The sequence below is a fragment of the Brassica napus genome, chromosome C5 (assembly GCF_020379485.1).
Source record: "Brassica napus cultivar Da-Ae chromosome C5, Da-Ae, whole genome shotgun sequence".
NCBI lineage: Eukaryota > Viridiplantae > Streptophyta > Magnoliopsida > Brassicales > Brassicaceae > Brassica > Brassica napus.
In genome coordinates, this window is record NC_063448.1 from 17,481,560 (window position 1) to 17,508,293 (window position 26,734).

General features: G+C 33.7%; 2 protein-coding genes, 1 non-coding gene and 1 pseudogene across 3 annotated transcripts; all 4 read left to right on the forward strand.

Annotated features, from left to right (window-relative positions):
• Window positions 1-6,838: 6,838 nt before the first annotated feature.
• LOC106399375 lies at window positions 6,839-8,685 on the forward strand (annotated as a pseudogene).
• A 1,326-nt stretch (window positions 8,686-10,011) lies between these two features.
• On the forward strand, window positions 10,012-12,375 carry LOC106397101 (probable splicing factor YJU2B). Its single transcript, XM_013837658.3, has 6 exons — window positions 10,012-10,263; window positions 10,746-10,888; window positions 11,117-11,225; window positions 11,356-11,515; window positions 11,636-11,799; window positions 11,886-12,375. The coding sequence occupies exons 1-6, from the start codon at window positions 10,261-10,263 to the stop codon at window positions 12,249-12,251; spliced, it is 945 nt and encodes a 314-aa protein (XP_013693112.1). The 5' UTR covers window positions 10,012-10,260; the 3' UTR covers window positions 12,252-12,375.
• A 6,133-nt stretch (window positions 12,376-18,508) lies between these two features.
• On the forward strand, window positions 18,509-21,201 carry LOC106401963 (SUPPRESSOR OF GAMMA RESPONSE 1). Its single transcript, XM_013842588.3, has 6 exons — window positions 18,509-18,756; window positions 19,302-19,446; window positions 19,520-19,706; window positions 19,789-20,285; window positions 20,359-20,841; window positions 20,932-21,201. Exons 1-6 carry the CDS (start codon window positions 18,749-18,751, stop codon window positions 20,983-20,985), a joined length of 1,374 nt encoding a protein of 457 aa, XP_013698042.1. The 5' UTR covers window positions 18,509-18,748; the 3' UTR covers window positions 20,986-21,201.
• Window positions 21,202-21,599: 398 nt separating this feature from the next.
• TRNAL-UAA lies at window positions 21,600-21,682 on the forward strand. Its single transcript has one exon. It is a non-coding gene; the product is annotated as a tRNA-Leu (tRNA).
• Window positions 21,683-26,734: the final 5,052 nt, after the last annotated feature.

The window sequence follows — 26,734 nt, forward strand, 5'->3', positions numbered from 1 at the left end:
ACTCTAAACCCTAAGTTTGTGACTTTTGATAAAACATTAAGTGTTATTTTTGTGACTTTTGACCTTGAATGTTAGTTTGGGAACATAAACTTGATTTAGTGCTATTTTTGTATTTTTTTCTAAAATATATTGTGTTAAGCTTTATAGCTCAATTATTTGAAAGCTGTAATCATAGAGGATCGTTCTCTAGGTCCGTCTACCAATGATATTAGTATGGATAAAGTACAGACTAATTATTATTCCCACTAAAATCGTGCGGTCAAATATTCTCTCCAATTTCTTTCCATAGTTATCTTTAGTTTTCGAACATAGGGACAAACTCATAATAAAATTGTTTTGTCCTAACTCCTAACATTCTCGCTTTATTTTCACTCACAAAGTTAAAATATATCATAGTTTAGGAAATATTTTTTTTATGTTACAAACTTATATAATGCAGTATATAGATTTATACTACTACAGGAAAAAGAGTTATGATAACCAAAACTTTGTAAACAATGGGATGAAATTAATGTAACAATGTTAAAAAATAAACATTGGTGAAATAATCTTTATATTAACGAAAACTTAATGTTAATGTTGCATTGCCTCCACAGATTTCAAGCTTTTGAAACTGTTAAATGTTTGTATAATTTTCATAACATAAAAATATTTGTATATTTTTTTGTTATAATATCATTGAATTTTAAATATCACAACTAGATGTTGATCCGTGCGTCCGCGCGGTTATTGATTATCTTTTTATAATTTTTTTTTAGTGTTATATATTTCAAATGCGTCATTGTATATAATTATATTTACAAAACATATTGTATAATGTAAATGAGATCAATTAGTTTCATGTCTCAAATTGACAGACATTTGTATTGTATCTTCTTTCTAATATATTTATTTTATTAGTTTTCCGTTGGAGTTTTAGATTGTACAATATATTAGTAAGAATCCATTTTTAATATGTTTTATATCAGTAATTTATATATTAAAAAAATTGGGGCTTGCATGTAACTAATTTATAAACTGTAAGCAATACATAATCAATTAATTTTGCAGAAAAAAATATTTTATTTAATATATAATGGTGTACACTAATATTTAAACATCATGTATTGAGAAATCTCTATTATACAAGTGAACTTAATGTTGCTACTGAATACATAAAGAAAATAATGTCACAGACTCACATGTTTGGTTAGTATAGTTTTAATCGAATACTAGGTGATAATCTGCGTCCTGCGCGGAGTGAGTGGCCAGAAGAGATTTTTTTTAAAAAAATTACAGATATTAGAAATTTTAAAGTTATAGACACAAATATTAGATTTAATTATATATATGGAATGAAAGTGTGAATGTATATATAATGTAAGCTTAAGTGTTTTTTTGAAAAAGATTGTTTTGCGTAAATTAGATATATTTTATGTAAAAAATATATAATAGTATGCAATAAATTTTATTAATTTATTATGAATTTAAGACAAAACAAAACATAGGAAATAGAATATGATTATAATATTAAGAAACATAAGTAATAGAAAAATAAAATATGAAAGAAACAAATTATAAGGAAACAAATAAAACACTGATAAAACCAAGATGCCGTGAAAATAGTCTTCAGAACTCCTGGTTTGCAACCATTTAGAAAGAAACAACTAAGAATTAGTTTACCAAACTAAACATAACTACTTAAAAAATTCACTAAACGAACTGATATACCACTTTCTGAAACGGAGTTAAAGCCAGCCATTTGTTTGTTTGAGGGAATGTTTTGATAATTAGGAAGTCGAGAAGAAGTGTGTGGTGAGTCGATGAATTGTAGAGAACATATATTTATATTAAGAAGGCAGCGCCCGTGTGATTAGTGATACACAAAATAATAGCTGTAATTTGATATCTTGCATATTTACATTGTTTTAATTATCCTTTCTTGTGCATATTGGTCTTTTGGAATAGCATTTACACATGTTTAGGTTGCATTTCCATGCATTAGTCCTTATCAGGTGTTGGAGAGAGTTTCATGATGAACTCTGTGCCCCAAGGAGTGTTTTGATGCCCAAAGAATGTAGATGAGTCGCTGAAGGATCCTAGCGGCCAGGCGTAGCGGCAAAGGCTGGTTGCTACAGAAGATAGAGCTGAAAACCTGAGGCACCCAAGTACCGTAGCGGAAGTGTGTAGCGGGCTAGAGAGACCGCTAGTATTGAAGTGCCTTCTACAGCGGCCAGCCATAGCGATTTCACGAGGTCGCTATGCGTTCAAGACTTCTAAAATCTCCCAAGTATCCTAGCGGCCACACGTAGCGGGCTGGAGAGACTGCAAGAATTGAAGCGCCTTCTACAGCGGCCAGACATAGCGATTTCACGAGGTCCCTATGCGTTCAAGTATCCTAGCGGCCACACGTAGCGGGCAAGACAAGTCGCTATAGTCGTAGCAACCTCCGGTAGCGACCTTTTCTAGTCACTACGGAGAAAAATATCTATGTTTTTGTGGGTCAAACCAGGCTTGTTGGGTTGGCCCAACTCGAGTTTTAGTCTTCTATAAATACTTTTTAGACCAAAATTTGGGAGGATCTTGTTTTCTATCTAATCAAAAGCCACTTTTTGGTGAAAGATCTAATCTTGATCATAATTTCTTATCTTTGCTTGATTATCTTGTTCTCTAATCATGTTTAACCTTAAATCATCCATGGTTTTGGGGTTATTCATGTCTATTACTGAGTAGACTAATCTTGGATTCATGGGCTAGGGTGATTAAGGGTGATTAAGGGTGATTAGAGAAGATTTAGGGTGTTTAGTGTTAGATTTACTTGTTTTCTTGCTTGTTGAGGGTTCTCAATGTTATTTTAGTCTTTATCATACTAAAATAGATCTCTAGGCATTTCCTGCCCACAAGGTGTATGATGAAATGCCTTAACCAACTCTTCAATGCTTTTAGCTTGCTTTACCTAAGAGATTAGTTGCTAAATGAGTTAAGATTGCTATTGGACTTGTTCTCCATGTTTGCTTTAGTAACATTCAACCTAAGAGATTAGATGCTTGAGTTGCTTTACCAAAAGAACATTCATCTAGAGATAGAGCTTGTTTAGCTTAGTGTCTAGACATAAGGAAAGTGTTTGATTGATACCTTGCCACCCTTAGATTGGATCTACATCACCCGAGATCAAATGTCTAGCCACATGAGTCCTTTTGCTTCATATTGAGAAAGAAAGATCATTACTTTATTGCATTAGCTTATTAGTTCTTAGTTCATATCATATTTAAAACCGGATTGCACTTAGCGTAAGCATGAACTTGCATTCCCTTTGCTTTAGAATCACCTAGGATTGGTTCGACAATCTATTATACTACATTGATTTGATCTTGGACCCTTGAAAAGTCCTGCATCATAATTAAAGATATTATTACATATTTAATTTCACATAACTTGGGCTCCAATCGTAATCGCAATTTACCTTAATTTTGTAGACATTATAATCAAACTTCCTTTTATAAATTACAATTGAACAAAACGAATAAAATTCACGATTATTAATTGATTTGATAATTTGAACCCATAATCTAACTTCCTTATATACAACATATTACTAGTTCACAAAATTTTGTAATCATAATCGACTCCCTATTACTACCAAAAAGTTATAAAAAATAATGGCGGATTTGATTCAAGTATTATTACCAAAACTTTACCAAATTCGTAATTTAAAAATATATCAAAGTTATTAGAAGTTTTCTTTTAACAATCATTAATCACGGTTGTCTTGCAAATCATGTTTCATTAAGGGATAGAACAATTAAATTTATTATAAATTTTCTTTTAACTTTCATATATATCATATATATTGTAACATTATTAGAAGTTTCCTTTTAAATTTCACCCAGATTTGAACAAAGTTATTGCAAATCACGTCTCTTTTTAATATTAACTAGATTTTGACCCGCGCTTTCAAAGCGCGGGTTTATTTTTGTTTTTTTTTCAATTGACAAATATTTAGTAAATGTCACATTTTCATATATTTGTGTTTTATTTTATAAAAGACTTAAAAATTTTATCTTTATTTATCGTATTTCATTTTAAATGACTATTTATGTTAAAAAAATTAAACTTTATTTTTTTAATGAATTAAGTTGGTATAACTCTGATAAATTAATTTTATTATGGGGTTAATATTTTAATTAAAAAATTATATACTTTTAATAAAGATTTATACTTTTCAAAAAAAAAATTCAATTATTTTTATGAATGCTTAAATTATATTAAGAAAAGAAAAAAATAATAATTAAGAATAGTTGAAAAAAATTATTTGAACTTGGACTCAATGGTCCAAAAGAAAAAAAAAAGGTGAGAATTGAATCTGATTTTTTAATAGGCCCAAATGGCCCAAGAGAGATTTGATTTGGGCTGGATCCAAAAATAATGACCCAATATAGATTTGTTATTAATATTACTTAATTGCCCTTAATGAAACATGCAATGTTAGTGAAGGAAACATGCCCCTAAGGTAATTATGACAATAGGATCCTGCTTTAATAGTATAGATAGTTAGACATCGTGATTTCGTAACAATCATTAATCACAGTTTATGATTACAATTACGATAAGTCCTCAAACGAAATTATATGGGCCATCGTGATTTCGTAATAGTTAGACATCCCCTTGTTACGATAAGTCCTTAAACGGAATTAATTTGTAGACACTATAGTTATACTTTTTTTTTTGAATTAGACTATAGTTAGACATTATACTTAGATTATTAAATTATTAAATGCTATATGATGAATACTTGTAAAAACATGTGCATATACTTTTGTCTCAATCTATTTAACTATTAACTATAAGAAGTATAATTTATAACATATATTACGGTTCTGGTAACATTGTGAAGAGATTATAACTTTAACGGTAATATTTTGTTACATGAAATCCAATACATATGCACATAATGGTATAATCCGAATCATTATAGATGGTCCACTTACACATGTTATAAATTATACTTCTTTTAGTTATATATGTATCAGATTATACCATCTACAAAATCGTTATCTCATATATAATTAACTTTGTGGACCGGATCAGTTTGAATAATAATGAGAATAAATGACTATACGCCCATAAGTTTGAATAATAATTAACTTTATTTTTGGGAGGCCTTTTTAAAGAGAGATGCTCGATCTCCCCAAATTACAGTAAACTCTAATTGTGTCGCTTTCTCTCTCGAAGGGGATCATGAACTCGCGGAGGGACCGTGTGTGTTACTCTTTCCCCTCTATTGACTTTAGTTTCCGTCTTTTTTCGGCGAAGAGGAACATAAATAGGATACGGCTGATAACACGGGCACGAAATCGAGCTCCTCCGCTGCGGATTCATACGTTAGGAGCTTGATTAGTTTGACTTCGGGCCAGTTCATTTCTCTATCCGGATGAGCCATCTGGATGAAGATGAGATTTTTGTTCGTTTAGTTACTAAAAGTGCAACTCATCCGGATGACTTTCAGAAATTTAGGTTTAATTTTAAAGTCCATTCAGCTGAAGCAATTTGGACCATTTGGATGGTGATGGTTCATTCAATATGGTATAATATTTATTATGCCCCAAATGTAATTCACAAATTACAAACCTAAACATAATATCATTTTGTCACACATGAAAACTGACAAAACCACAAAAATATATTTTCCCGCGAAAACCTAAATACGATTTTTTTTCACGCCAAAACACTAAAAACGCATTTCCGGACAAAATAGCAAAAACGTGTTTTCCCGCTAAAATTGCAAAAATGTGTTTTCCCGCAAAAAATCGCAAAACGTGTTTTCATGCCAAAATCACAAAAACGTGTTTTCACACCAAAAACCCCAAAACACGTTTTTTCCGCCAAAACATAAAAACATGTTTTCTCGCCAAAACCACAAAACGTGTTTTCCCGCCATAACGGATTTTCCCGCCAAAACCGAAAAATGTGTTTTCTCATCAAAATACATTTTCCGCCAAAACTGCAAAACGCGCTTTCTCGTGAAAACCGCAAAACATGTTTTCCCGCCAAAACGCATTTTCCCGCGAAAACAGCAAAAACGTGTTTTCCCGCCAAAACGCGTTTTCCCGCGAAAACCGCAAAACACATATTTTCTCGCCAAAACGCATTTTCCGCGAAAACCGTAAAATGTGTTTTCACGCCAAAACCGCAAAATGTGTTTTCACGCCAAAACCGCAAAAACACGTTTTCCCTCCAAAACCGTAAAACATGTTTTCTCGCCAAAACAAATAATTGTCGTTTTCCTGCCAAAACTGAAAAATTTAGTTTTTTCCGCCAAAACTGAAAATCTCGTTTTCCCACCAAAATCAAAAATATCGTTTTCCCGCCAAAACAAAAAAAAATCTCGTTTTCCCGCCAAAACCGCAAAAAATGCATTTTCTCGCCAAAAACGTGTTTTCCCGCCAAAAGCGCAAAAAATGCGTTTTCTCGCCAAAACCAAAATTGTATTTTTCCGCCAAAATCGAAAAATCTCGTTTTCCCGTCAAAATCGAAAAATCTTGTTTTTTCGTCAAAACCGAAAAATCTCGTTTTCCGCCAAAACCGAAGTTACAGTCGGTTTATTAATAATACTCTTTTTAGTCTGAAACTCTAAAGTTTTTTTTCAAATACATGTTTATTAATTTTTTTGTTTATTAGAAGTTATTATTGCAGTAAAATTTTAACATATGATTAAATCAACATAAGGGTATTTTGGTAATTTATTTATTAAATTCATTTTAATTCAATTTGGATGGTAATTCAATTTGGATGGTAATTCATCTAGATGAGTTATCCGTAATCTAGATGAGTTATCTGTATGGACAAACAAACTAAACAAACTGTCACAAAAATTTGAATGTGTCATATGGATAAATCATACAATGAATCATCTGATGGAGATGAAAGATGCCGACACGAACAGCCCCTTCCAAGAGCGAGATCAGATACGAAGGCATCCTTTACAACATCAATACCGATGAATCCATTATCGGACTTCAAAACGGTACCATTCGTATTCGATTGTTAGATGTGTAGTATATAATTATAATTGTGTTCATCTTTGTGATCTGATTTGTTGTTTATTCCTGTTATTCTTGTGAAATTTTTGAACTGTTGAGCTCAGTTTGATTTTGTGATTGAAATTCATGAAAGAGAAGTGTTCTTGTAGTCAATGATTTGTAAAACTATTGGTGGAGCTTAGAAAAGCTTAGTCTTTCGTAAGATTGAGATGCCCTGATCCTTGAATTTTGATGATATGTGTAGTCCGGTCATTTGGAACTGAAGGAAGGAAAAAAGATGGTCCTCAAGTTCCTCCAAGTGAGAAAGTTTATGAGTACATACTGTTCCGTGGTACCATTATCAAGGTATCCATCAGGATTTTGCTAATGCTTTGATGTAATAATCACTGTTTGTCCACTTAATTGTTCTTGTTGTTGGCAGGATTTGCTAGTCAAAGCTTCTCCTCCACCTCCAGCTACTATAAATAACGACCCTGCTATAATTCAGGTGAATACGGTGGAAATGTTATTTTCTGTGATCTTAGAGACGAATCCTCATTCTCTGATAGTCTTTGTTATGCAGTCTCACTACCCTAGCCCGATCCCAACATCGAGTAGCTTGCCTCTACCGCAGGCAATTCTCTGCATGACATTAGTTCTAATAATGGACAACCTGGTCAGCATGGGATGGGATTCCAAAACTCAATGCCTTTGTATCAGCCTGGTGAAAATCTTCCTTCGTGGGGAGCCTCACAACAACCCCCATTGTATTAGCAAGGATACTACACCCCACCTCCAAATTGTCTTCCCCAATTGCAGCAACAGTCTCTGATTCGACCCCCTCATGCGCTGCCAATGCAAAGCAACCCCTGCAGTATCCTAACTTTAACCCCCCTCCACCTTCTGGTTCATCAACTTTGCTGGGTTCAAGCCTACCCTCGTCATTGTTTCCTTATATTAGCAGTTCTCAAACTCTAGCACCCAGTTCATTGCCTTTCTCTAGTCTACCTATGACGCTCTTTTCAGGCATGCAATCTGCACTGCCATCAGCACCATCTCCTTCCCTAGCTTCAGAGATGGCACCTCCTTTGTTGTCGAACAAAGCTCCTATTACTATACCCCCTACCCTACCTCAGGATACTAATTTGCTTCCCTTTTTTCTATCAACTACTAGAGTCGCTGAAACAAGTGCTGGCCTTCCACTGTCTGACAAGCCTAGTTTAGTTACTGGTCCTATTTCTGTGCCGCAGACAACACCATTAACATCTGCTGCTGCTGGAGCTTCTAGTTCCGTTAGCGAAGATAAACCAAAACCTGTGTTGGTTACTCCTGGGGGCACTGGTCATGCAACATCATACCCGTTTACTTAAGCACTCGGTGGTGGCACATGAAAATGAAGGAAAATCCCCTGGTCACTTTCACTAGCTTATCTTTGTTTTTGCTGTTGGTTGTGTTTCTTGATTTGGTGTTGTTACCTTCTTAGTTTTAAACTGGATACCATTAAATAGGGCTAAGCCTTGATCGTGACTCGTGAGGCTTCCATTCATGTTAGCTTGTATTTACATCTTGGGTTTATGAGGCTTGACCTACGGGAGGTCAGATGGCATTCACCGATTCATTTTCTCCGTTGTAGAAAAAATCCACACATTATTATTTTATTTGAAATACACGATGCAATTATAAATCATTAAAATAATATCAGATAAAACCCCCGTTCGGGAACGCGCTAGGCGCTAGTCGGGCGGTCGGATTGGGCCTAGCGCCTAAAGAAAAAATCGGAGATTAATCGGAAATTATGCGGGACGGAATTTTTAGACTGTTTACTATGTTATAAAAAATGTTATTCTTTAATTGTGTATAACATTAATACATTTTCATGTTTAAAATTGTATAAAACACACAAATAGAATATATAAATTTAATACAGTGTAATTTTCATCAAAATTATGAATATAAGTGATATTTATAATATTTTAGATCAAATAAATAAATAAAAATATTATTAAAAAAAAAAAAAAAAGATTAGGCGGCCGCCTAAGCGGCTAGGCAGTCTAGGCGGAGAAAATCTGATATCCGATTTTTTTAACCGATTTGGCATAAATCGGGGCGTAAGAGTGACGCGTAGCGCCCAGGCGGCCGCCCAGGCGGCCGCCTAGGCGGCTAGGCGGCCGATTTTTAAAACAGAGGATAAAACTCACACAACCCGGTAACCTTACTAACAAAAACAATCGGAGCGTCGACACATTAAAAAGAAATTCGTTCGACCACACCTTTTACCTAGTACATAAACAATTAAATATAATAACAAATATTAAAAATAATGTTACACTATTAATAAAGCTGAATCCTTTATTTTCATGATGAAATTTCATCAAGAGAAGTTGTCTAATAATTTAACACTATAATTTGTAAAGGTTTATTAAGTATTCCACATTTTCATCATCTTATTGTTTTTAAACCAAATTTATTGATAAAATATTTAATAATCCAGAATTTATTTTTGATCAATTTTTTAAAAAATCTAACAAAACATTTGGCATTAATATAAAATAATATTTTGGCACATAATTAATAATATAGTATAAAATACATAAAATTTTAAAATATTCATAAGAAAAAAATAAGATAATCCAGTGATTTTGTATTAAAATTTTATTTTAATTATTACCAATACTCTAATTACAGTAGAATAAACAAATAAAACATGTAAAACTATTGTGTATTTATAAACATGTCTTGAATATTAAGACAAACATAATCTATGATAAGAATAACAAAATATATACAATGAAAACTAATAGTACCTTATATTAAAGTAAGCTGAACATTTTGAAATACTCATTAATATTAATGATATATTTATATATTCATCAACCCTACTTATATATATTTTGATAACTTAAATAATGAGAATAAATTATTGATTACTGTATTAGTGAATAGTAATGAATGGTGCAATAACCTTTTGTAATTAGATTTTTAGGATGATCATCTTTTAATGGTATAGGTTTTAGTCTGAATTTTAAAATTGATTTGCAATACGGTTTGAGTTGGATATGATCGGTTCAACCAAATAAAAACACATCCTGAACCAATACAGAATGACTCCGTCTCCGTGTGTAAACAACACCAAAACGTTTTCAAGAGGTAAAATAAGTTTTCGCTTCAATAAACAAACAAACAAACAAACTCATAGCCAAGCCCGAGCCAAAGAGATTTGCGATTGAAACAACGATTTGATCAATCTCGATAGAAGAAGAAGATGGTACGTGCTGTTTTTTTTTTCTCAATCGATCCTTCAAATAACTGCTTTTCATCGATTGATTTATCTCCTGTGGAAAATTGGGGATATCTTGTTTGTTGATTGGAATTAATCTCCAAAGCCCAAAAATTTGATTTTCTTTTGTGATTAATTTGGATTGGTCTCGGAGATTTAGGGTTTTCGGTGGCTGAGATTTGGGTTTAGGGTTCGTTCCTGGCACATCATTCAGAATGATTATACCTTTACTTAATTGTATTATAAATAGATTAGCATATGGTTCATAGATAGATTTGAGGTTTTTGTATTGATGCAATCCTTCTCTGTTATCCACAAAGTTGAAAAGTTTACAGCTTTGAGCTTGTTATGGAAATTTTATAGACGTTTCAGCTAGCCGAATGAATTGCTTGCTTACTCAGGGTTTAATTCTATGTGTCAGTCCTGTATAATTCGCTAATTGGAAATTCAATTTTTTTTTTTTTTTGCAGTCGACTCTTTCAGCTGCCAGGGCAGATAACTTTTACTATCCACCAGAATGGACACCGGATCAAGGTTCCTTGAACAAGTTTCAAGGACAGCATCCCCTCAGAGAGAGGGCAAGGAAACTAGGCGAGGGGATTTTGATCATAAGGTACCATAATCAAATCAAATACGATGTTATTAGTTCATTCCAGTGTCTGCCTACTTACCAATGGAGATCAGAAGCTTGAGTTGTTGTGCAAATGTGCCTATCTCTGCTGCTGTACATTCTGTTGATCGATGAGAAGTTCTTCTTTTTTTTTTTTTTTTTAAATTGAATTGGCAGGAGGGTACTATTACTTTGGTTGAAATTTTCACACGTGGTCTTGTTTTTTTTCAGGTTCGAGATGCCCTATAATATATGGTGTGGTGGCTGCAATTCCATGATTGCCAAGGGTGTTCGATTCAATGCAGAGAAGAAGCAAGTTGGGAACTATTATTCTACAAAGGTATGAATTTGAGAGTCTTTCATTTTTCTGCCATCACTTCAATAACCTTTGATTGCACAGATACGTGTGTATATTCTCCTTCTGCTTGCCATGGAACTATGGCTGAGTTTATATATTATATTATGGTCAGATATGGAGCTTTGCGATGAAAGCACCATGCTGCAAACAAGAGATAGTTATCCAGACAGATCCTCAGAACTGCGAGTATGTGATTACTAGTGGTGCCCAGAAGAAGGTTGAGGAATATGACGTAGAAGACGCAGAAACCATGGAGCTCACTGCTGAGGAAGGTTGGTTTCTACCTTCGTCAACAAGTTTGCATTTAGAATATCTATAGGTGTTTTGGCTTTTCTTCATTCCTATTTGTTCCACCGGCTCATTCTCGGTATGGCTTTATAATCTTGGTGCAGAGAAGGGAAAGCTTGCAGACCCGTTTTATCGTCTAGAGCACCAGGAAGTTGATTTGCAGAAGAAGAAAGCAGCAGAACCGCTTTTGGTCCGTCTCCAGCGAGTCTCAGACGCAAGACATGCAGATGACTACTCCCTAAACAAAGCTCTACGCGCACAAATTAGGGTAATCTACAAGTTTTGCATTTATTTTTGCCTGCATGCAAACTTGTATGTGGATTCCTCTTTTTCTAACGTTTGCTCATTCTCCAGGGTCACAGGAAACGTGTAGGTGAAGAAGAGGCTGCTTCAAGGAAGCTAGGGTTGGGGATAAGACTTCTTCCGAAAAGCGAAGAAGATATTGCAGCTGCATCAAAAGTGAAGTTCAAGACCAAGTTTGATAAGAACCGAAAGGATAAACGAGCTCTGATCCATGCATCTTCCATCTTTCCAGAGTCATCTTACTCGATGTCATCGTCAAGCAAGAAAAGATTGGAGCTAGAAGCAAAGAGAAGGAAAATATGTGGAGCGTCAGCGTCGAGTCTGTTGAGCGGGGGATTCAAAGCTTCGTCATTGTCTAAAAAACAATCATCAGCAAGCAAGTACAAGAGCTCAACAGTTTCTGTAAGAATGATGTAATTTAGAAACCTGCGCTTGAATCGTTGAAAAGTTGTGTAAGAAAAAGAATAAAGTTGACTCGTTACACTAGTGACAATCTTTTGACGTGGGAAATTGAATTTGATACTGGCTCTGTTCTTGGTTCTTTTCTACGTTCAAGCTTGGAACGTCTTAAATGATAACTCTGGGTGGATAAGTATATTGTTGGTATCTTAACGCAAATCTCGGTTTTTAAAAATAGTGAAATCTCACGATGCAAAGTTCTTGTACCGGTGAAATGCATCAACTCCACTATATCAAAAATGTACTAGTTCTTATAAGATAAGCATTGAAATGATCATCCACTCTTTTACCAACTCAAGCACTATGATCATCTACTCATCAAGCACTATGATCACCCATTCATTTACCAAATTAAGCACCATCTTTGTTATTTTATGTATTGTTGTTCACTATAAATATCATCACTCATCTCACTCTTTTGTACACCAAAAACAAGAACAAGAGTTTATAATCAAAGAACCATTACATCTTCTTCTTCTTCCTTATAATAAACTCTCTCCCTTATACTAGTGTTATTTGCTTCCTACGGGTATCAAATTCCACTCTTATTTAAATTTCTCGATACTATAAATTATAAGTTATTTCATAACACGTTATCAGCACGATCACTCTGCGATTCGGTAAAATTTATTTGTATCATTTATACCCTGTTATAATGGTCGGTATACCGCCTCTACTATTATTTATATCATGTTATAATGGCCGGAATACCGCCTATATTATTTACTAGTAATTTAATTTATTTATTGGTCGGCCGAGCCGCCTTATATCCTGTTTATTATTTATTGGTCGGCTGAGCCGCCTTATATTCTGTTTATTATTAATTGGTCGGCCGAGCCGCCGTATAATTTATTTGATATTATGCATTGATCGGCTGAGCCGTCGCATGATTTATTGTCATATAACATAAATATTTCATTGTCATATAACATAAATATTTCATTGTCATAATTTTTCACTTTTATGAAATTTTATAGATTTGATTGACCGTTTAATACGATATTTTCGGACTAATTTTTGGTGCATTCGATTTAACCCCAACGGTCACAAAGAATTTTTTTCAAAAATTTCCTCTTTCTCCAACGGTCATGAACAGTAATTTTCATCTATAAATACAACTCATTTTCACTCCATTTCATCATCCAAAACATTTCATCTTCTCTCAAAAAAAATTTCAAATCGCTCTCCTCCGATTTTTCATTTCAAGAAAGATGATTCGCGCACTTTTGTTTTTATGTGCCATTTTTATTTGTGTTTCTATTTATGGTTTATTCGTTGGAGAATTTACTCCGAGTGAATTTAAGATGAATATCGGTTTAATTTTATTTACATCGCTTCTCCTTGTAATTGCTTGTATGATTAATGTAAACGGTTTTTAAATTATGAAGTTCATAATAAATGGTTCATTTTAAAATTGCGAAATTCTAAATATATATATATATATATATATAGTCATTTTAGACGATGATATATATATATATCAACGCTTGTCTATATGTAAGAATAATAGTTATTTGATGAATTAAATTTTGCTTATTATACTTTAATATGCTTCATGGTTTAATGGTATTAAGGAAACATACTTTATGATTCATGGTCTAACATCATAAAAGAAATTATTTGTAATCGGTTAGTTTTGTGGTAGATTAGTCTTTGGTCTAATATCATAAAAGAATTTGGATTATATGTTGATATTTACTAATGTAATGACCATGTTTATATGAGCAAAATTTAAAGTTTTCAGGATTGTGTATTCTCTCGGAAAGATATGTACAAGTTATCAGCCAATTCAGAAACGTGAACAGCTGAAACTTTCATCGCCGATATACTTCTGTTTATTAGATAAGTATTTTTATGCTTTATATACAAGTTTAACAAACTTGATTAGATAAATCAATTTGCATGAAGTTGGCAGTGATATAAATTTGTTCATTAAATTGATTGATAGGTTAAACTTTGTTAAAAAGCATGAGAGTAATAATATAGTCTATATAATAATTACTATGAAAGTTTTATTTATTTTCTGATATAATAAGACACCTTTGTTAATACATATTTATATATATTTGAAATATTTTGATTTTATTACCATTTATATTGAAGATTTTAAGTTTAAAGTTTGACTCTAAAAGATCCATAAGTTTTGGAAGATAATATATATAAAAAAGGTATTATCACCTGAAGTGATTACCTAAAGCTCAATTTGTATTTTGCATTTAAAGATTACAAAACCTGAAGTCTGTAAATAAAGCCAACTATGTTGGATGTTAAGTTTAAAAGTAAAATTTCTTCAATAAATTTTTTATGATGCATATATATTGAAAAATATCTATTGATAAATCACGTCTAGTTGATTATGATTCATTCTCCTGAAGAGAATATGACATTTATACCCTTTTAGACGTGAACATTGGTCAAGAAAATAAACATAAAAGTGGTTTTAGACGTAAGCATAAATGAGGTCAAGGTCCAAAGAGTTTCTTTATAGAACTCATACTCTCAGTTAAAGTTGAGAAAATAAACATGGTAATAAAGAAAAGAAATTATGAATTCATCTGAAGATGAAAGAAAATTTATTGTGTGTACAATACAAGGTAGTAAAAACTTATAGAAAGCTTAAAAAGATGATCTATATGATGCTCCAGAAGTGTACATAGTATTACTGCACATAAAAATTCAATTTAAAGTTCTTAAGAATGCAATTTAAAGTTCTTAAGGTATTGTATTTTTATAAGTATCAAAAGTTAAAAGGATCTACGAAAAATACATAACTCATGTAGGATATGGTGTTGATTAAGAAAATGAGATACATTCGAGATTGATAAACCTGTAGTATTATCATCTCGAGGGGAAGAGTTAAAGAATCTCACTTTTTATGATAAGTCAAACATCCAGAAGATTATGTTTACACTAAAACTAAGATTGATGAATTTTTCTCAAAGTAAATCCATGAGATTTTGAGACACTTATGTTGAGACAATAAGCAAACGAAATGATATATACATTTCAATCAGAAATAATTCTCAAAGCAGTATAAGTATTTTAGAGAAAATATCTACAGCCTCTTATATATTGTACTACACAAAGATTAGTATAATGAAGATAAATGTATAGTAAACTAGAAGTTTACATTTGGCATGAATCAGTTAGACCATTTTGGTTCATTAATAATGCGAATATATACTTAAAGGTCATATGCATAGTCATATAAGAACCCGAAGATTCTTCCGAATGATTTGACATATGTTGTTTACCCATAAGATAAAAGGGTAATATCGTTTTCACCAGCCAAAATAAGATATTGGCATAAATAACGAAGATGTTAGTGGACTGATCACCCACTATGCATTTTTATAATATTGGTGAATTCAATTCTTAAAGTCTTTAACGACTATAGCACATTCACTGAGATAAGTGCTAAACATTTTGAGCAACACTGGATCGCATCAAGCCAATAAATATTCACTAGTTCTCCCCATCATTGGTATAGAATCAGAAACCAATCATTTTCATCTAAGAATGTTGGATGTTGCTCCGCCACAGAGCTTCAAATGAAGATGTGTTTTCAAATGAGGTTGGAAATATATGTTGGATATAAATCTCTATTGACACTTAAGAATCCAGAGCCATCCCCGAAAAATATAAGTAAGGCTATACATGAATTCTAAAAGTGAGTTAGTACTTCCAACATAAGGGGGAGAAAATAAACAGCTGGAAAAGAAAATAAATTGAAATGAATTATCATTGATCCTCGGGCTAAACACAATGTGAAATAGAAGTCCAAAAGATAATTCATTTCAAAACTTACTAAAGTAGTTGCCAGACACGACCCATATAAATATAGTGATCAAGTCACATATACCAGCTGTAAATGCTCCAATAAAAATAAATGTTCTACAAGAACAATATCAAACTGCTAGTCACGCCTGCAGCGTGGTAGACAGATTGGTTCCCAAGATAAATCCTCGTAAATGAAAAGGAGCATATATTGATAATGGTCAAAACGAGGCAATATAGTTTTGTATGATCTCCAGAAGAGAAATTAAACATGACTGACGAAAATTCAGGTACCCGAGACAAATGAAGAGATCTCAATAAGTTATGTCATGTATGAGACAAAATGGAACCGATAAGAAAATTAACGTCGATAATATTATACATGCAAAGTAGCAGTTGATATAATAAATGAGAAAGAGGATCATGAAAGAAAGTCTATTGAAAAGTGTACACAAAGAAATGATTGGCCAAATCAGAAAGATGCAATAGACAAAGATATAAACTTCTTGTGAAATAGAGAAGTATTTGGACCAGTAGTCCATACACTAAAAGGTGTAAAACAAGTGAGATGTAAATGAACCGTTGCACACAAAGAAGGATCAATATGAAATTGATTGTGAAGAGACATAATTTCGTATGGTAGATGCAACTAGTTTCAAGTTCCTTATAGTCTGGTAATAAAGGAAGAACTTGAATAAAACAATCCACTTGAAAAATGTTAATCCCTGAAAGTATAATCCATGAAGGATTGATGATATCAAAATCATGTTCCCGGGAACTCTGCATATTCGATCGAATTGAAACAAACTATTTTATGGGATATATGAAATATTATAAGGTTAACAAATGTATCCATTTGTATTTATCAAGAGATTATAAATCAATAGAATCATGATTTGAATATAATCAAAACTCCTGAAGAGTTATAGAAAAATTATATTTTGGAAGAAAACTCTTGACAATACTATATTGTTTTTATGTATTCTAAACTGGAGATCTAAAACTGAGATGTTATCATAAAGATCTTAAAGTATTTTATTTAAGACGCTCGTATATGTTTGGTCCTGAAATACCATACGTAAGAGTGTTATTTAAGAAAATTATTAATCTTTTTCATTACTGAAAGATGTAATTTCATATGAAAAGAAAGAAAATCATAATAGTAACTTCTATAGTTACAAATGAATAATTCGTATGTACGAGACGAATTTCTATACGATTATATGTAAGAAATTTGGTTTGAAATCCAAATAGACCAATAAACTATTGTCTAAGTCAAAAGAGAATTATGGACAATAAGTCTAAAGGCCCTAGATATCATAATAGAAATGAATAGAGTTTATTCTCTTAAGCTTAATTCTCTTAAGAGAGTTGATTGGAATGCATATCCTGAAGATATTGTTTCCAGAGAAAGAAATATGATAGTAAGTGTGGTTGTACTCTTTTTCCTTATCATGGTTTTTTTTTTTATCCCATTGGGTTTTTCCATGACAAGGTTTTAACGAGGCAACAAAGAACATACAAAAGATAGACACCCAAAGAGAATGTTACAATTTGAGAGATGAAAATCTATCATTGTTCTAAAGGTTCTATGACTACTCATTCGAGGAGGAGCTTACGTAGTTGTACTCTTTTTACTTTTACAACGGTTTTTCCCATTGGGTTTTCTATGACTAAGTTTTTAACGAGGTACCACGTAATACAAGATGGATAATCAAGGGGGAGTGTTATAAGATAAGCATTGAAATGATCATCCACTCCTTTACCAACTCAAGCACTATGATCATCTACTCATCAAGCACTATGATCACCCACTCATTTACCAAATTAAGCACCATCTTTGTTATTTTATGTATTGTTGTTCACTATAAATACCATCACTCATCTCACTCTTTTGTACACCAAAAACAAGAACAAGAGTTTATAATCAAAGAACCATTACATCTTCTTCTTCTTCCTTATAATAAACTCTCTCCCTTATACTAGTGTTATTTGCTTCCTACGGGTATCAAATTCCACTCTTATTTAAATTTCTCGATACTATAAATTATAAGTTATTTCATAACACTAGTTTTGTTTTTAAAAATGCGAAAAGCAAATGGAAAGCTGAATGCTTTGGATCTTTGGGGTGTGGAAGATTGTAATCAATAAATTCAATAATCCTTTAATGGAAGGTCCACCACCTTGTGTCGGAAAAAGGATCGTTACTAGTCTTAAATCTTAACGAATGTTAAATAAACTTAACCCCCACAACATCACCATTGGTCACCCACCTGCCCCATAAAATAGGAAAGTTATCAGAAGACCCACTGAAGAAATCACAACCGTCGATCTAGACGACCAGGCTTGTTACAGTGGAAGTCAACTCGAAGTCGTCGGCTCACCCAGTAATTTCCAAAAAGACATTAAAACTGGCGCGTCTCTCTGTCTCTCTAGATATCTCCACCACTAGCCAGTTATTTACGGGATTTTATTTTCTTAAAAATCTTTATTGTTTCCCTCTTCGCAAACAAAAATAAAGAAAAGAAAAGAAAAGAAAAGAGTATTAAAGCGGGGTCGAGTTCATCGATATTCGAGGAAACTTCAATGTGGACACAAATATCAAACTTAAGACTTGGCGAGAGAGTTGTCTAGGGTTCTTCTTCTCTTCTGCATTCTCATCATCATCGAGCTCTATCATGGCTGGGTAAGCACTTCCTTCTTCTATATCGCTCTGGAACTCGGCTAGGTTATATCGAGTTTTGATTTTGCATTAACTACGATTACTGCCAATTTCAATCGGAAAAAAAGTTTGAAACTTTTGATTCCGCCTTTAGTGAGTCAATGGAGCTCTCTGATTTTAATTTTCTGCTGATGTATAAGTTTAGCGCTAAAGAGATTTTTTTTCCTAGTGTTGTATAAAAAAAAAAAAACTTTTTACAGTTATCCACAATATATGTCACATCTATCTCAAAATCTAGGTCTTTGCACTTTCTCCAAGTACATATTCATGGTTTGTTAACTGTGTTGGGGGTGGTGGATCAGACTCTGTATCCTCTTTGTTCCATTAGGCACAAGTAATGTTTTGTTGTTATGTCTTCTTATTTGGAAATGGTACTGTTTGGATAAGTTTTTTTTTTTTTTAGCTCTTTTTTTCATTAGAGCCTATGTGTTTTGTTTGGTAACATCTTTTTTTTTCTCATTGTTGTGGCTATGAACCACTGTCTTCACCAATGGATGTTTTTCTTGCAGACGATCGTGGCTGGTTGATAGTAACCGAATCGCAACTAAAATAAAGAGTGCATCGAGTCATTCTGACTCGCACCAAGTGGTGTGGAACAGTAATCCTACTAGACACTGTCCCAACTGTCACCACGTCATTGACAACAACGATGATGTACGGTTTGCTCTTTCTTTAGTTTCCCTTCATATCTACGATTCTCACACAAAAGTTTTGTTACATTTTCCAGGAAGTTGATGCCTGGCCAGGCTTGCCACGAGGTGTGAAATTCGATCCATCTGATCCTGAGATCATCTGGCATTTGCTTGCAAAATCTGGTTTGTTGGGTTTAAGCACCCACCCTTTCATTGATGAGTTCATCCCAACTGTTAATCAAGATGATGGTATCTGTTACACTCATCCTAAGAACTTACCAGGTTAGGACATTTCAGCTTCTTTTTAATGTTTTCAATGATCAAATGAAGTCTTATTCTTAAATCAAATTTGAAATATATTTAGGTGTTAAGCACGATGGGACTGTGTCCCACTTCTTCCACAGAGCAATCAAAGCCTACAGCACAGGAACTCGAAAGCGCAGAAAGATACACGACGATGATTTCGGCGATGTGCGCTGGCACAAGACTGGAAGAACTAAACCGGTTGTGTTGGATGGTGTTCAAAGAGGTTGCAAGAAAATAATGGTTCTATACGGTGGGAAAAACGTTAAAACTAACTGGGTGATGCACCAATACCATCTGGGGACAGACGAAGATGAGAAAGAAGGTGACTACGTTGTTTCCAAGATTTTCTACCAGCAGCCAGCAGTGCTCAAACAAGGTGGTGGTGATAAAGCTGAGCAGGATGTCTCTGATGATATCTTTGCTTCAGCCACCCCTAAAGCGGATCCTGTCATTCCCAAACTGTTTACACCCGAGCCTCCACAAGCTGTGGGAGTTTGCTCTGATTCTCACTTTGCAGATGACTATGCTATTCCTCAGGAGGTTTCTCTTGCTGAGGTAAAAGTTTCTTATTGTTCTGCTTTCTTTTGATACACTTACTAACTGACACTTCTTCCTTTGTTTCCCAAAGATATCTGAGGCAGTGTATATGGAAGATGAGGTTCAGGGAGTTCAACGTAATAATGAAAGAACAAGCTCCGAGGATGAGCCTGCACCTGAGACCGGGATTGAAAACCGAGATAATGAAATAAAGGTATATGATGGAGAAGAGAAAGAGAATGGTAAGGAAGATGGAAACGACCAAGAAGGCAAAGAAAATGAACACCAAGCTGAGGAAGATCCGAATTGGTTGGAAAGTGGTGAATCTCAGTTTATCTTGGACTCCCAACAGCTTGTGGAAGCCTTGTCTCTTTGCGATGATCTATTGCAGGACAGAGATGAGAACACAAACAATGGAGGAGGCTCAAGGAACAAGCAGCCGTGTTTTGGTGATTATGCACGCTTGGGAGGAACAGAAGACTTCAAAAGGGATCTGGAGGACTGTCAGAAACTCGTTCTTGATCCCTCCAACATAGATCTTGATACTCCACCCGAGTTTCGTCTTAGCCAACTGGTAAACTTTAATCCTTTTATTCTCTTGAAACTTTTTTTTGATGCAATCAGGCACAAAAAGGCTAAATGGGTTTATGTTATGGGTGTTCAGGAATTTGGATCACAGGAGAGCTTTCTCGCTTGGGGCACTGGAAAGACTGACTAAACACTACTCCCGCGAGTTCCAAGACTATTGGAACTTGCTCTGTTATTTTTTGGTAGGCAAAACGGTGCCACGCTGATGTATGATATATGATATGTTGCTCAAGTGCTTTGATTTCAAACTGTTTTTGGTTTTTTTTTTCGGATTTAGATAACTACTTTGGAACTTGTATCCAATCTAACTTGGAATGTCCTTATGTAAATAATTTCCTTCTGAGAACTTAATGAGTCCAAAGCCTCCATGTTTGGACTCTAATCTCTCCGGAGTTGTCCAGAATTTCACTTGGAAGCTCTTTCTTACTGAACTTCATGTTGCTAACAAACCATCACCAAAACACCATGTTATCGTTTACTTGTTACAACGTCGCTTTGCCAAGTAGCGTAATATATGATTTTTATCAATACTGTCTACCACACTATTGAATACTGTCCACCACCTTTCTCCAACCTGATTAATCTCATCCATTCCATTGGATTCGGTGGTTGTTTTAACAAGCTTCCCATAGAGCCAAATTGCTGAAGAACGCACGTTTCTCATACTTTTTCTTTTGCTAGTGTTTTATATTTTCTTTTGTTTGTTTTATTAATAAAATTATGATATATGAAAAGTCACAACAAGCAGGTTTGCCCGAGTGGTTAAGGGGGAAGACTTAAGTTCTTCTGCACATAAGTGCGCGTGGGTTCGAACTCCACAGCCTGCATACTTATTTTAAAATTTTCATTTTTTGTTTCTGGTTTGTCAGTATCTTTTATTTTACTTTTATCCTCTGATTGGAGCCCCATTTTGCATTAGAAACAGTTTCAAAAAGGTTTTCAGTAATTAAACCCCTCAACTAAAGATGAATCGTAAAAAAACCATCAACTAAAAATCCTGTGAAATAAACCATCAACTTTAATTTTGTTAACATATATTACTTTCCGTCTAAAAAACCGTGATGGAGGATGACATATGTTAACAGTTTATAAGTTGAACCCACATCCTGCATATTTATTTTAAAATTTTCATTTTTTGTTTCTGGTTTGTCAGCATCTTTTATTTTACTTTTATCCTCTGATTGGAGCCCCATTTTGCATTAGAAACAGTTTCAAAAAGGGTTTTTAGTAATTAAACCCCTCAACTAAAGATGAATCGTAAAAAAACCATCAACTAAAAATCCTGTGAAATAAACCATCAACTTTAATTTTGTTAACGTATGTTACTTTCCGTCTAAAAAACCGTGACGGAGGGTGACATATGTTAACAATTTATAAGTTGAGTGTTTATAATGTTAAAAGCAGAAGTTTTTTTACGTTTCAAAAATAGTTGAGGGTTTTTTCACTAAAAGTCATTAAATGTTATTAAAATATTTATTATCATTTATACTTTGCTTTAGATTGACTTATAAGCCTTTAAAAATAATTTATAAATTTTAATATATTAATTTATACATCCAAAATTAATAATTTTCAACACTACTTACAACTTATTATAACTATAAAATATTAAATTATTTGATATTTGGAAATAATGATATAAAAAAATTTGTGTGTTTATATCTTCATTGTCAAATATCAAATAATTTAAAGTTTCAAAGTTATATTAAGGCTTAAGTAGTGTCGAGGATAATTCATGAATGAAGTCAATCTTTCTATTTAGAGTATGATGCACTTTTTCCTATTTTCATCCTCCGGCTCATACTTTCCCCATATCCCCAAAAAAATAATGCATGATTATTTTTATTTTCGTTGATTTCTGAATAATTACGTTATATTTTTCTTTTCTTAATCAATAATATATTTGATATATTGTTCTTGATTTATTGTATTACTTTTTGTTTCAATTGTATCACGAATAATGTTAGATTATTTTATCCTAACAAGTAGCAGAAATTGTAAAATCTTATAAAATCATTGTGAAACCGCATTAATCATATGTAAAAATATTAAAATATTTATGAAGCTTTATAAATCGGTTATAAAGTAATGTATTAAAATTTATAAATTATTTTTAAGGGCTCATATCAATCTAAATTAATGTATAAATGATAATAAATATTTTAAAACATTTAATGACTTTTAGTGATAAACTCTCTCAACTATTTTTGAATCGTAAGAAAACCCTTAACTAAGTTTTCAACATTATAAACCCTCAACTTATAAACCGTTAACGTATGTCATCCTCCGTCACGGTTTTTTAGACGGAGGGTAACATATGTTAACAGAATTAAAGTTGAAAGTTTATTTCACAGAATTTTTAGTTGAGAGTTTTTTTACGATTCATCTACTAAAAATCCTTTAGAAACAGCTTTTTTCATTGAAATTTGGTGGAAGAAAACAACTCGGATCGATTGAACTCTGGAGCCATACGTATAAAATTAGTGGGTCGGGCTTTTAAGCCCATTGAATCCGACAACATAAGTCGATAATTATCAAAATAGAAAACGAGAATTAGTTGTTGTGAAACAATAGATTTAGAGCTGAATGTTTCTATATATTATTAATCATAACATGAGTTTCTTTATATAAGGATTACAAGTCATAGAAAAATGAAAGTATCCAAAAACCTAAATCAACTAGGATTAGGAAAACTACTAATACATAATAATAGAAAAATAATAATTACAAAGAAAAGGAAATAGAGTTTTCTTTTCTCCAAAGCATAAGCCGTCTCTCTCTCTCTCTCCTAAGGTCACGGCCGCCTCTCTCTCTCTCTCTCTCTCTAGGGTTGGGCCGTCTCTCTTTCTAAGTGTATAGGCCGGTTATGGACCGGACCGGTTATGGACATCCATCAATTGATTTATAACACTCCCCCTTGGATGCGATAACCATCAGGGATTGTAATACGCTTAATGTTGTCTCATTAAAACCTTATCAAGAAAAACCCAGTGGGACAAAAACATGATGAATGAAAAAGAGTACAACACGTACTACTCCCCCTGAAACGAACCTCAGTGGAGGTCTTTCAGCCTACGCATCCCAATCTGATGCGTGAGCTTCCTGAACGTACAGGTAGGAAGTGCCTTAGTGAACAAATCGGCCGAGTTATCATGGACCATACTTGGATTACTTTGACCTCTCCGGTCTTTTTCTCATGTTTTCTGGAAACTCGTGTGTGCATGGACAAGACGTGAGTCTTTGCTGTCGACCACTCTAAACTTTGGTCGGACAGATCTCAACTAAACATACTCATAGATAATATAGACTGAGCATGGTACCATGAACTTGTAATTTCAGGTCGTAAGCTTATGTTCTGGTGCATCTTCTCCACACGGATGTATATTGACCATATGCACCAATGTCTTGTCCATCACAGTTTGATCTTTCTTTATTATCATCAGCCATACTCTAATCTGATCGATCCATGTTGAGTCATAGACCTCGTCTATACATGTCCATAACTTGTCTCATGAGTGTCTAAGATCATGACGTGATCAATGATCATTGCTGCAATGAGTTTCTCAATCTCATCAAACTATGGCTCTGCGGCCAAATACACTCATGGACCTCATACATGGCTATCGATTCTTCTTGCCTTCGGCAATGCCACATACATTAGATATTGCAGTGCTATATTTATATCTTGATGGCGTCCCATGACCTTTCTTTCCGTGGATCATACCACGCACTTGAATATATATTAGGTCATGGACCTCGACCACACGTGCTTATGGACTGCCATATGATAGCTGATCTTTCTTTTCCACTAGCCATACTACAATCTGGTCGGTCCATGTTGATATATCAACTTCAACTATAAATTCTCTTGGCTAGTGTTGCAGCGATGGTCTGAGATTTAATAGATAATCTGTATCAACCAATTAACCTCTCTTTAGGCTGGTTTAGTATAAAGTAAACACAAGGAATTAAAATTTTTTTTATAAGTATATATGGACTGAATTGGATTGTTCTTATATAACTCCTTTTCATGCTATATGCAGCTGCTTTGTTTCAGTCCATAAACAGCTTAGGAACAATGCTGTTTTTTCCCAGTGATCCATATGCTGCTTACTACATCTTTATATATCAATCTAATTTCTTTCTTATGACTAGACCTTTATCAATTCGAAAATATGTAGCAGCATCCACCACATAGGAGTTTATCTCCTTATAATATGTTCCATGGTCTCTGTGAGTATCCTTGTGTAACAAGCTATTCTTGAATGCTGTTAGTAGGAACATGAACACCTTTAGACCCATCTTTTTCACTGGCTTATATCATCAGATGGCGTTTCTATATATATGGCCAATACGCCTATCTCTTTTATAGATACTTTAAACCCCACGTTTTTCTTTTTGACTCAATTTAATCTATGAATGCATTCTCATACTTACGTGGGTCCTCATCCTCGCTTATATCTTTAAACTCAAGTGCTACTTTCTTATGTATCCTTATACAAATATATCATTTATGTGTCGACACTCTTATATATATATATATATAGTTCTATTGTGTTCCAGACATGATCTAATCGATTTGAGATCTCATTATCCATGACCTTTATTACCTAGCAGCTTGGCGTCCCAAGCTACATGGTTTGGTACCTTAGATGTTCAGCTGGCCAGCCTTATCTCTATGTCTGGTCTGGTTTCCCTAATGACCTCGGATTTGTCTTTATCTTTCTATGCACCTTTCTGCTTTCTTTCCGAGGATTCTTATCTTATGGAACTTATTGGTCTATCTTGTATAAACTCTGTAGCAACTTGACTATGTCTCTTTCTAGGACATCAAATTCGTTTGGTGCTAAGCTGGTATGACTTAGTCATTCTTTTCTTTTCTTTCCGGGTCAATGTGTCTGGCATCTGATTAGCTAGCTTTGTATAATTTTTCTTTTCTTTTGGACGTCTTAAATCATATTCTTTAGTCCGAGGATCTAGCCAATACAATGATGGTTAATACCATTATATTTCTCTTATCATTCTTTTACTCTTTACGAGCTTATAACTTTCTCCTTCTAATGTTGGATAGTCAGATTCATTGACTCATGCAATCCGTGTACTTGGCCTCAATCTGATCACCCATATTTGGCTCAAGGTCTCTTAAAACTTGTGGGGGAAAGACATACTTTTATCCAACATATATTCCCAATCCTCTTTTGAGGTTCCATCTTAGACAGCACATATGTCTGTGGTGGTTTATTCAAAGTCTCTTAAGATGGTATATGTCTGGCTTATGACCCGTATTCAATCTGAGATGGGAATATCTATGCTCATTTATATGGCCTAATGCTTATTAACTTTATATACATGTAAAACTCGTGATGTCCCCAAGCTTATAGATTTTAGAGTCTGAACCTTATAGGTAATAGCCTGTACGGCCAAGCTGTTATCAAGCTGTTATATACGTCTTTATAGTATGGTCATGGACCACGGGTTTATCCTCACTCCCCCTCATAAACATACTATAATTTCGTGATGCTTGGGACAATAAAGCCTAATGAGTTTCCCCTGTGTACATGTTACACAATGTGAGATACTATGGGATAACTCTGTGTGCCTTTTGCAATATCAATCTTTGCATCAAGTTTAGACTAGGATGGCTAATCCAGTCGTGCCATAAAGTGTATAATTTCCGTGGGGTATACCAATCTGGTTACCATGGCTCTTGCCTTTTATCATACTGATCTTTGGCATAGTCTAGATCAGTAGAGTACGCATGTATAGTCTTGACCACTTTCTTATAAGGCCTTAGGCGATTTTTCTTCTTAAATCTGAAGGAACCTTTTGTTTCATTTTGCCCATTGTTTCTATTTGGAAACCATTTTATTATAACTCAA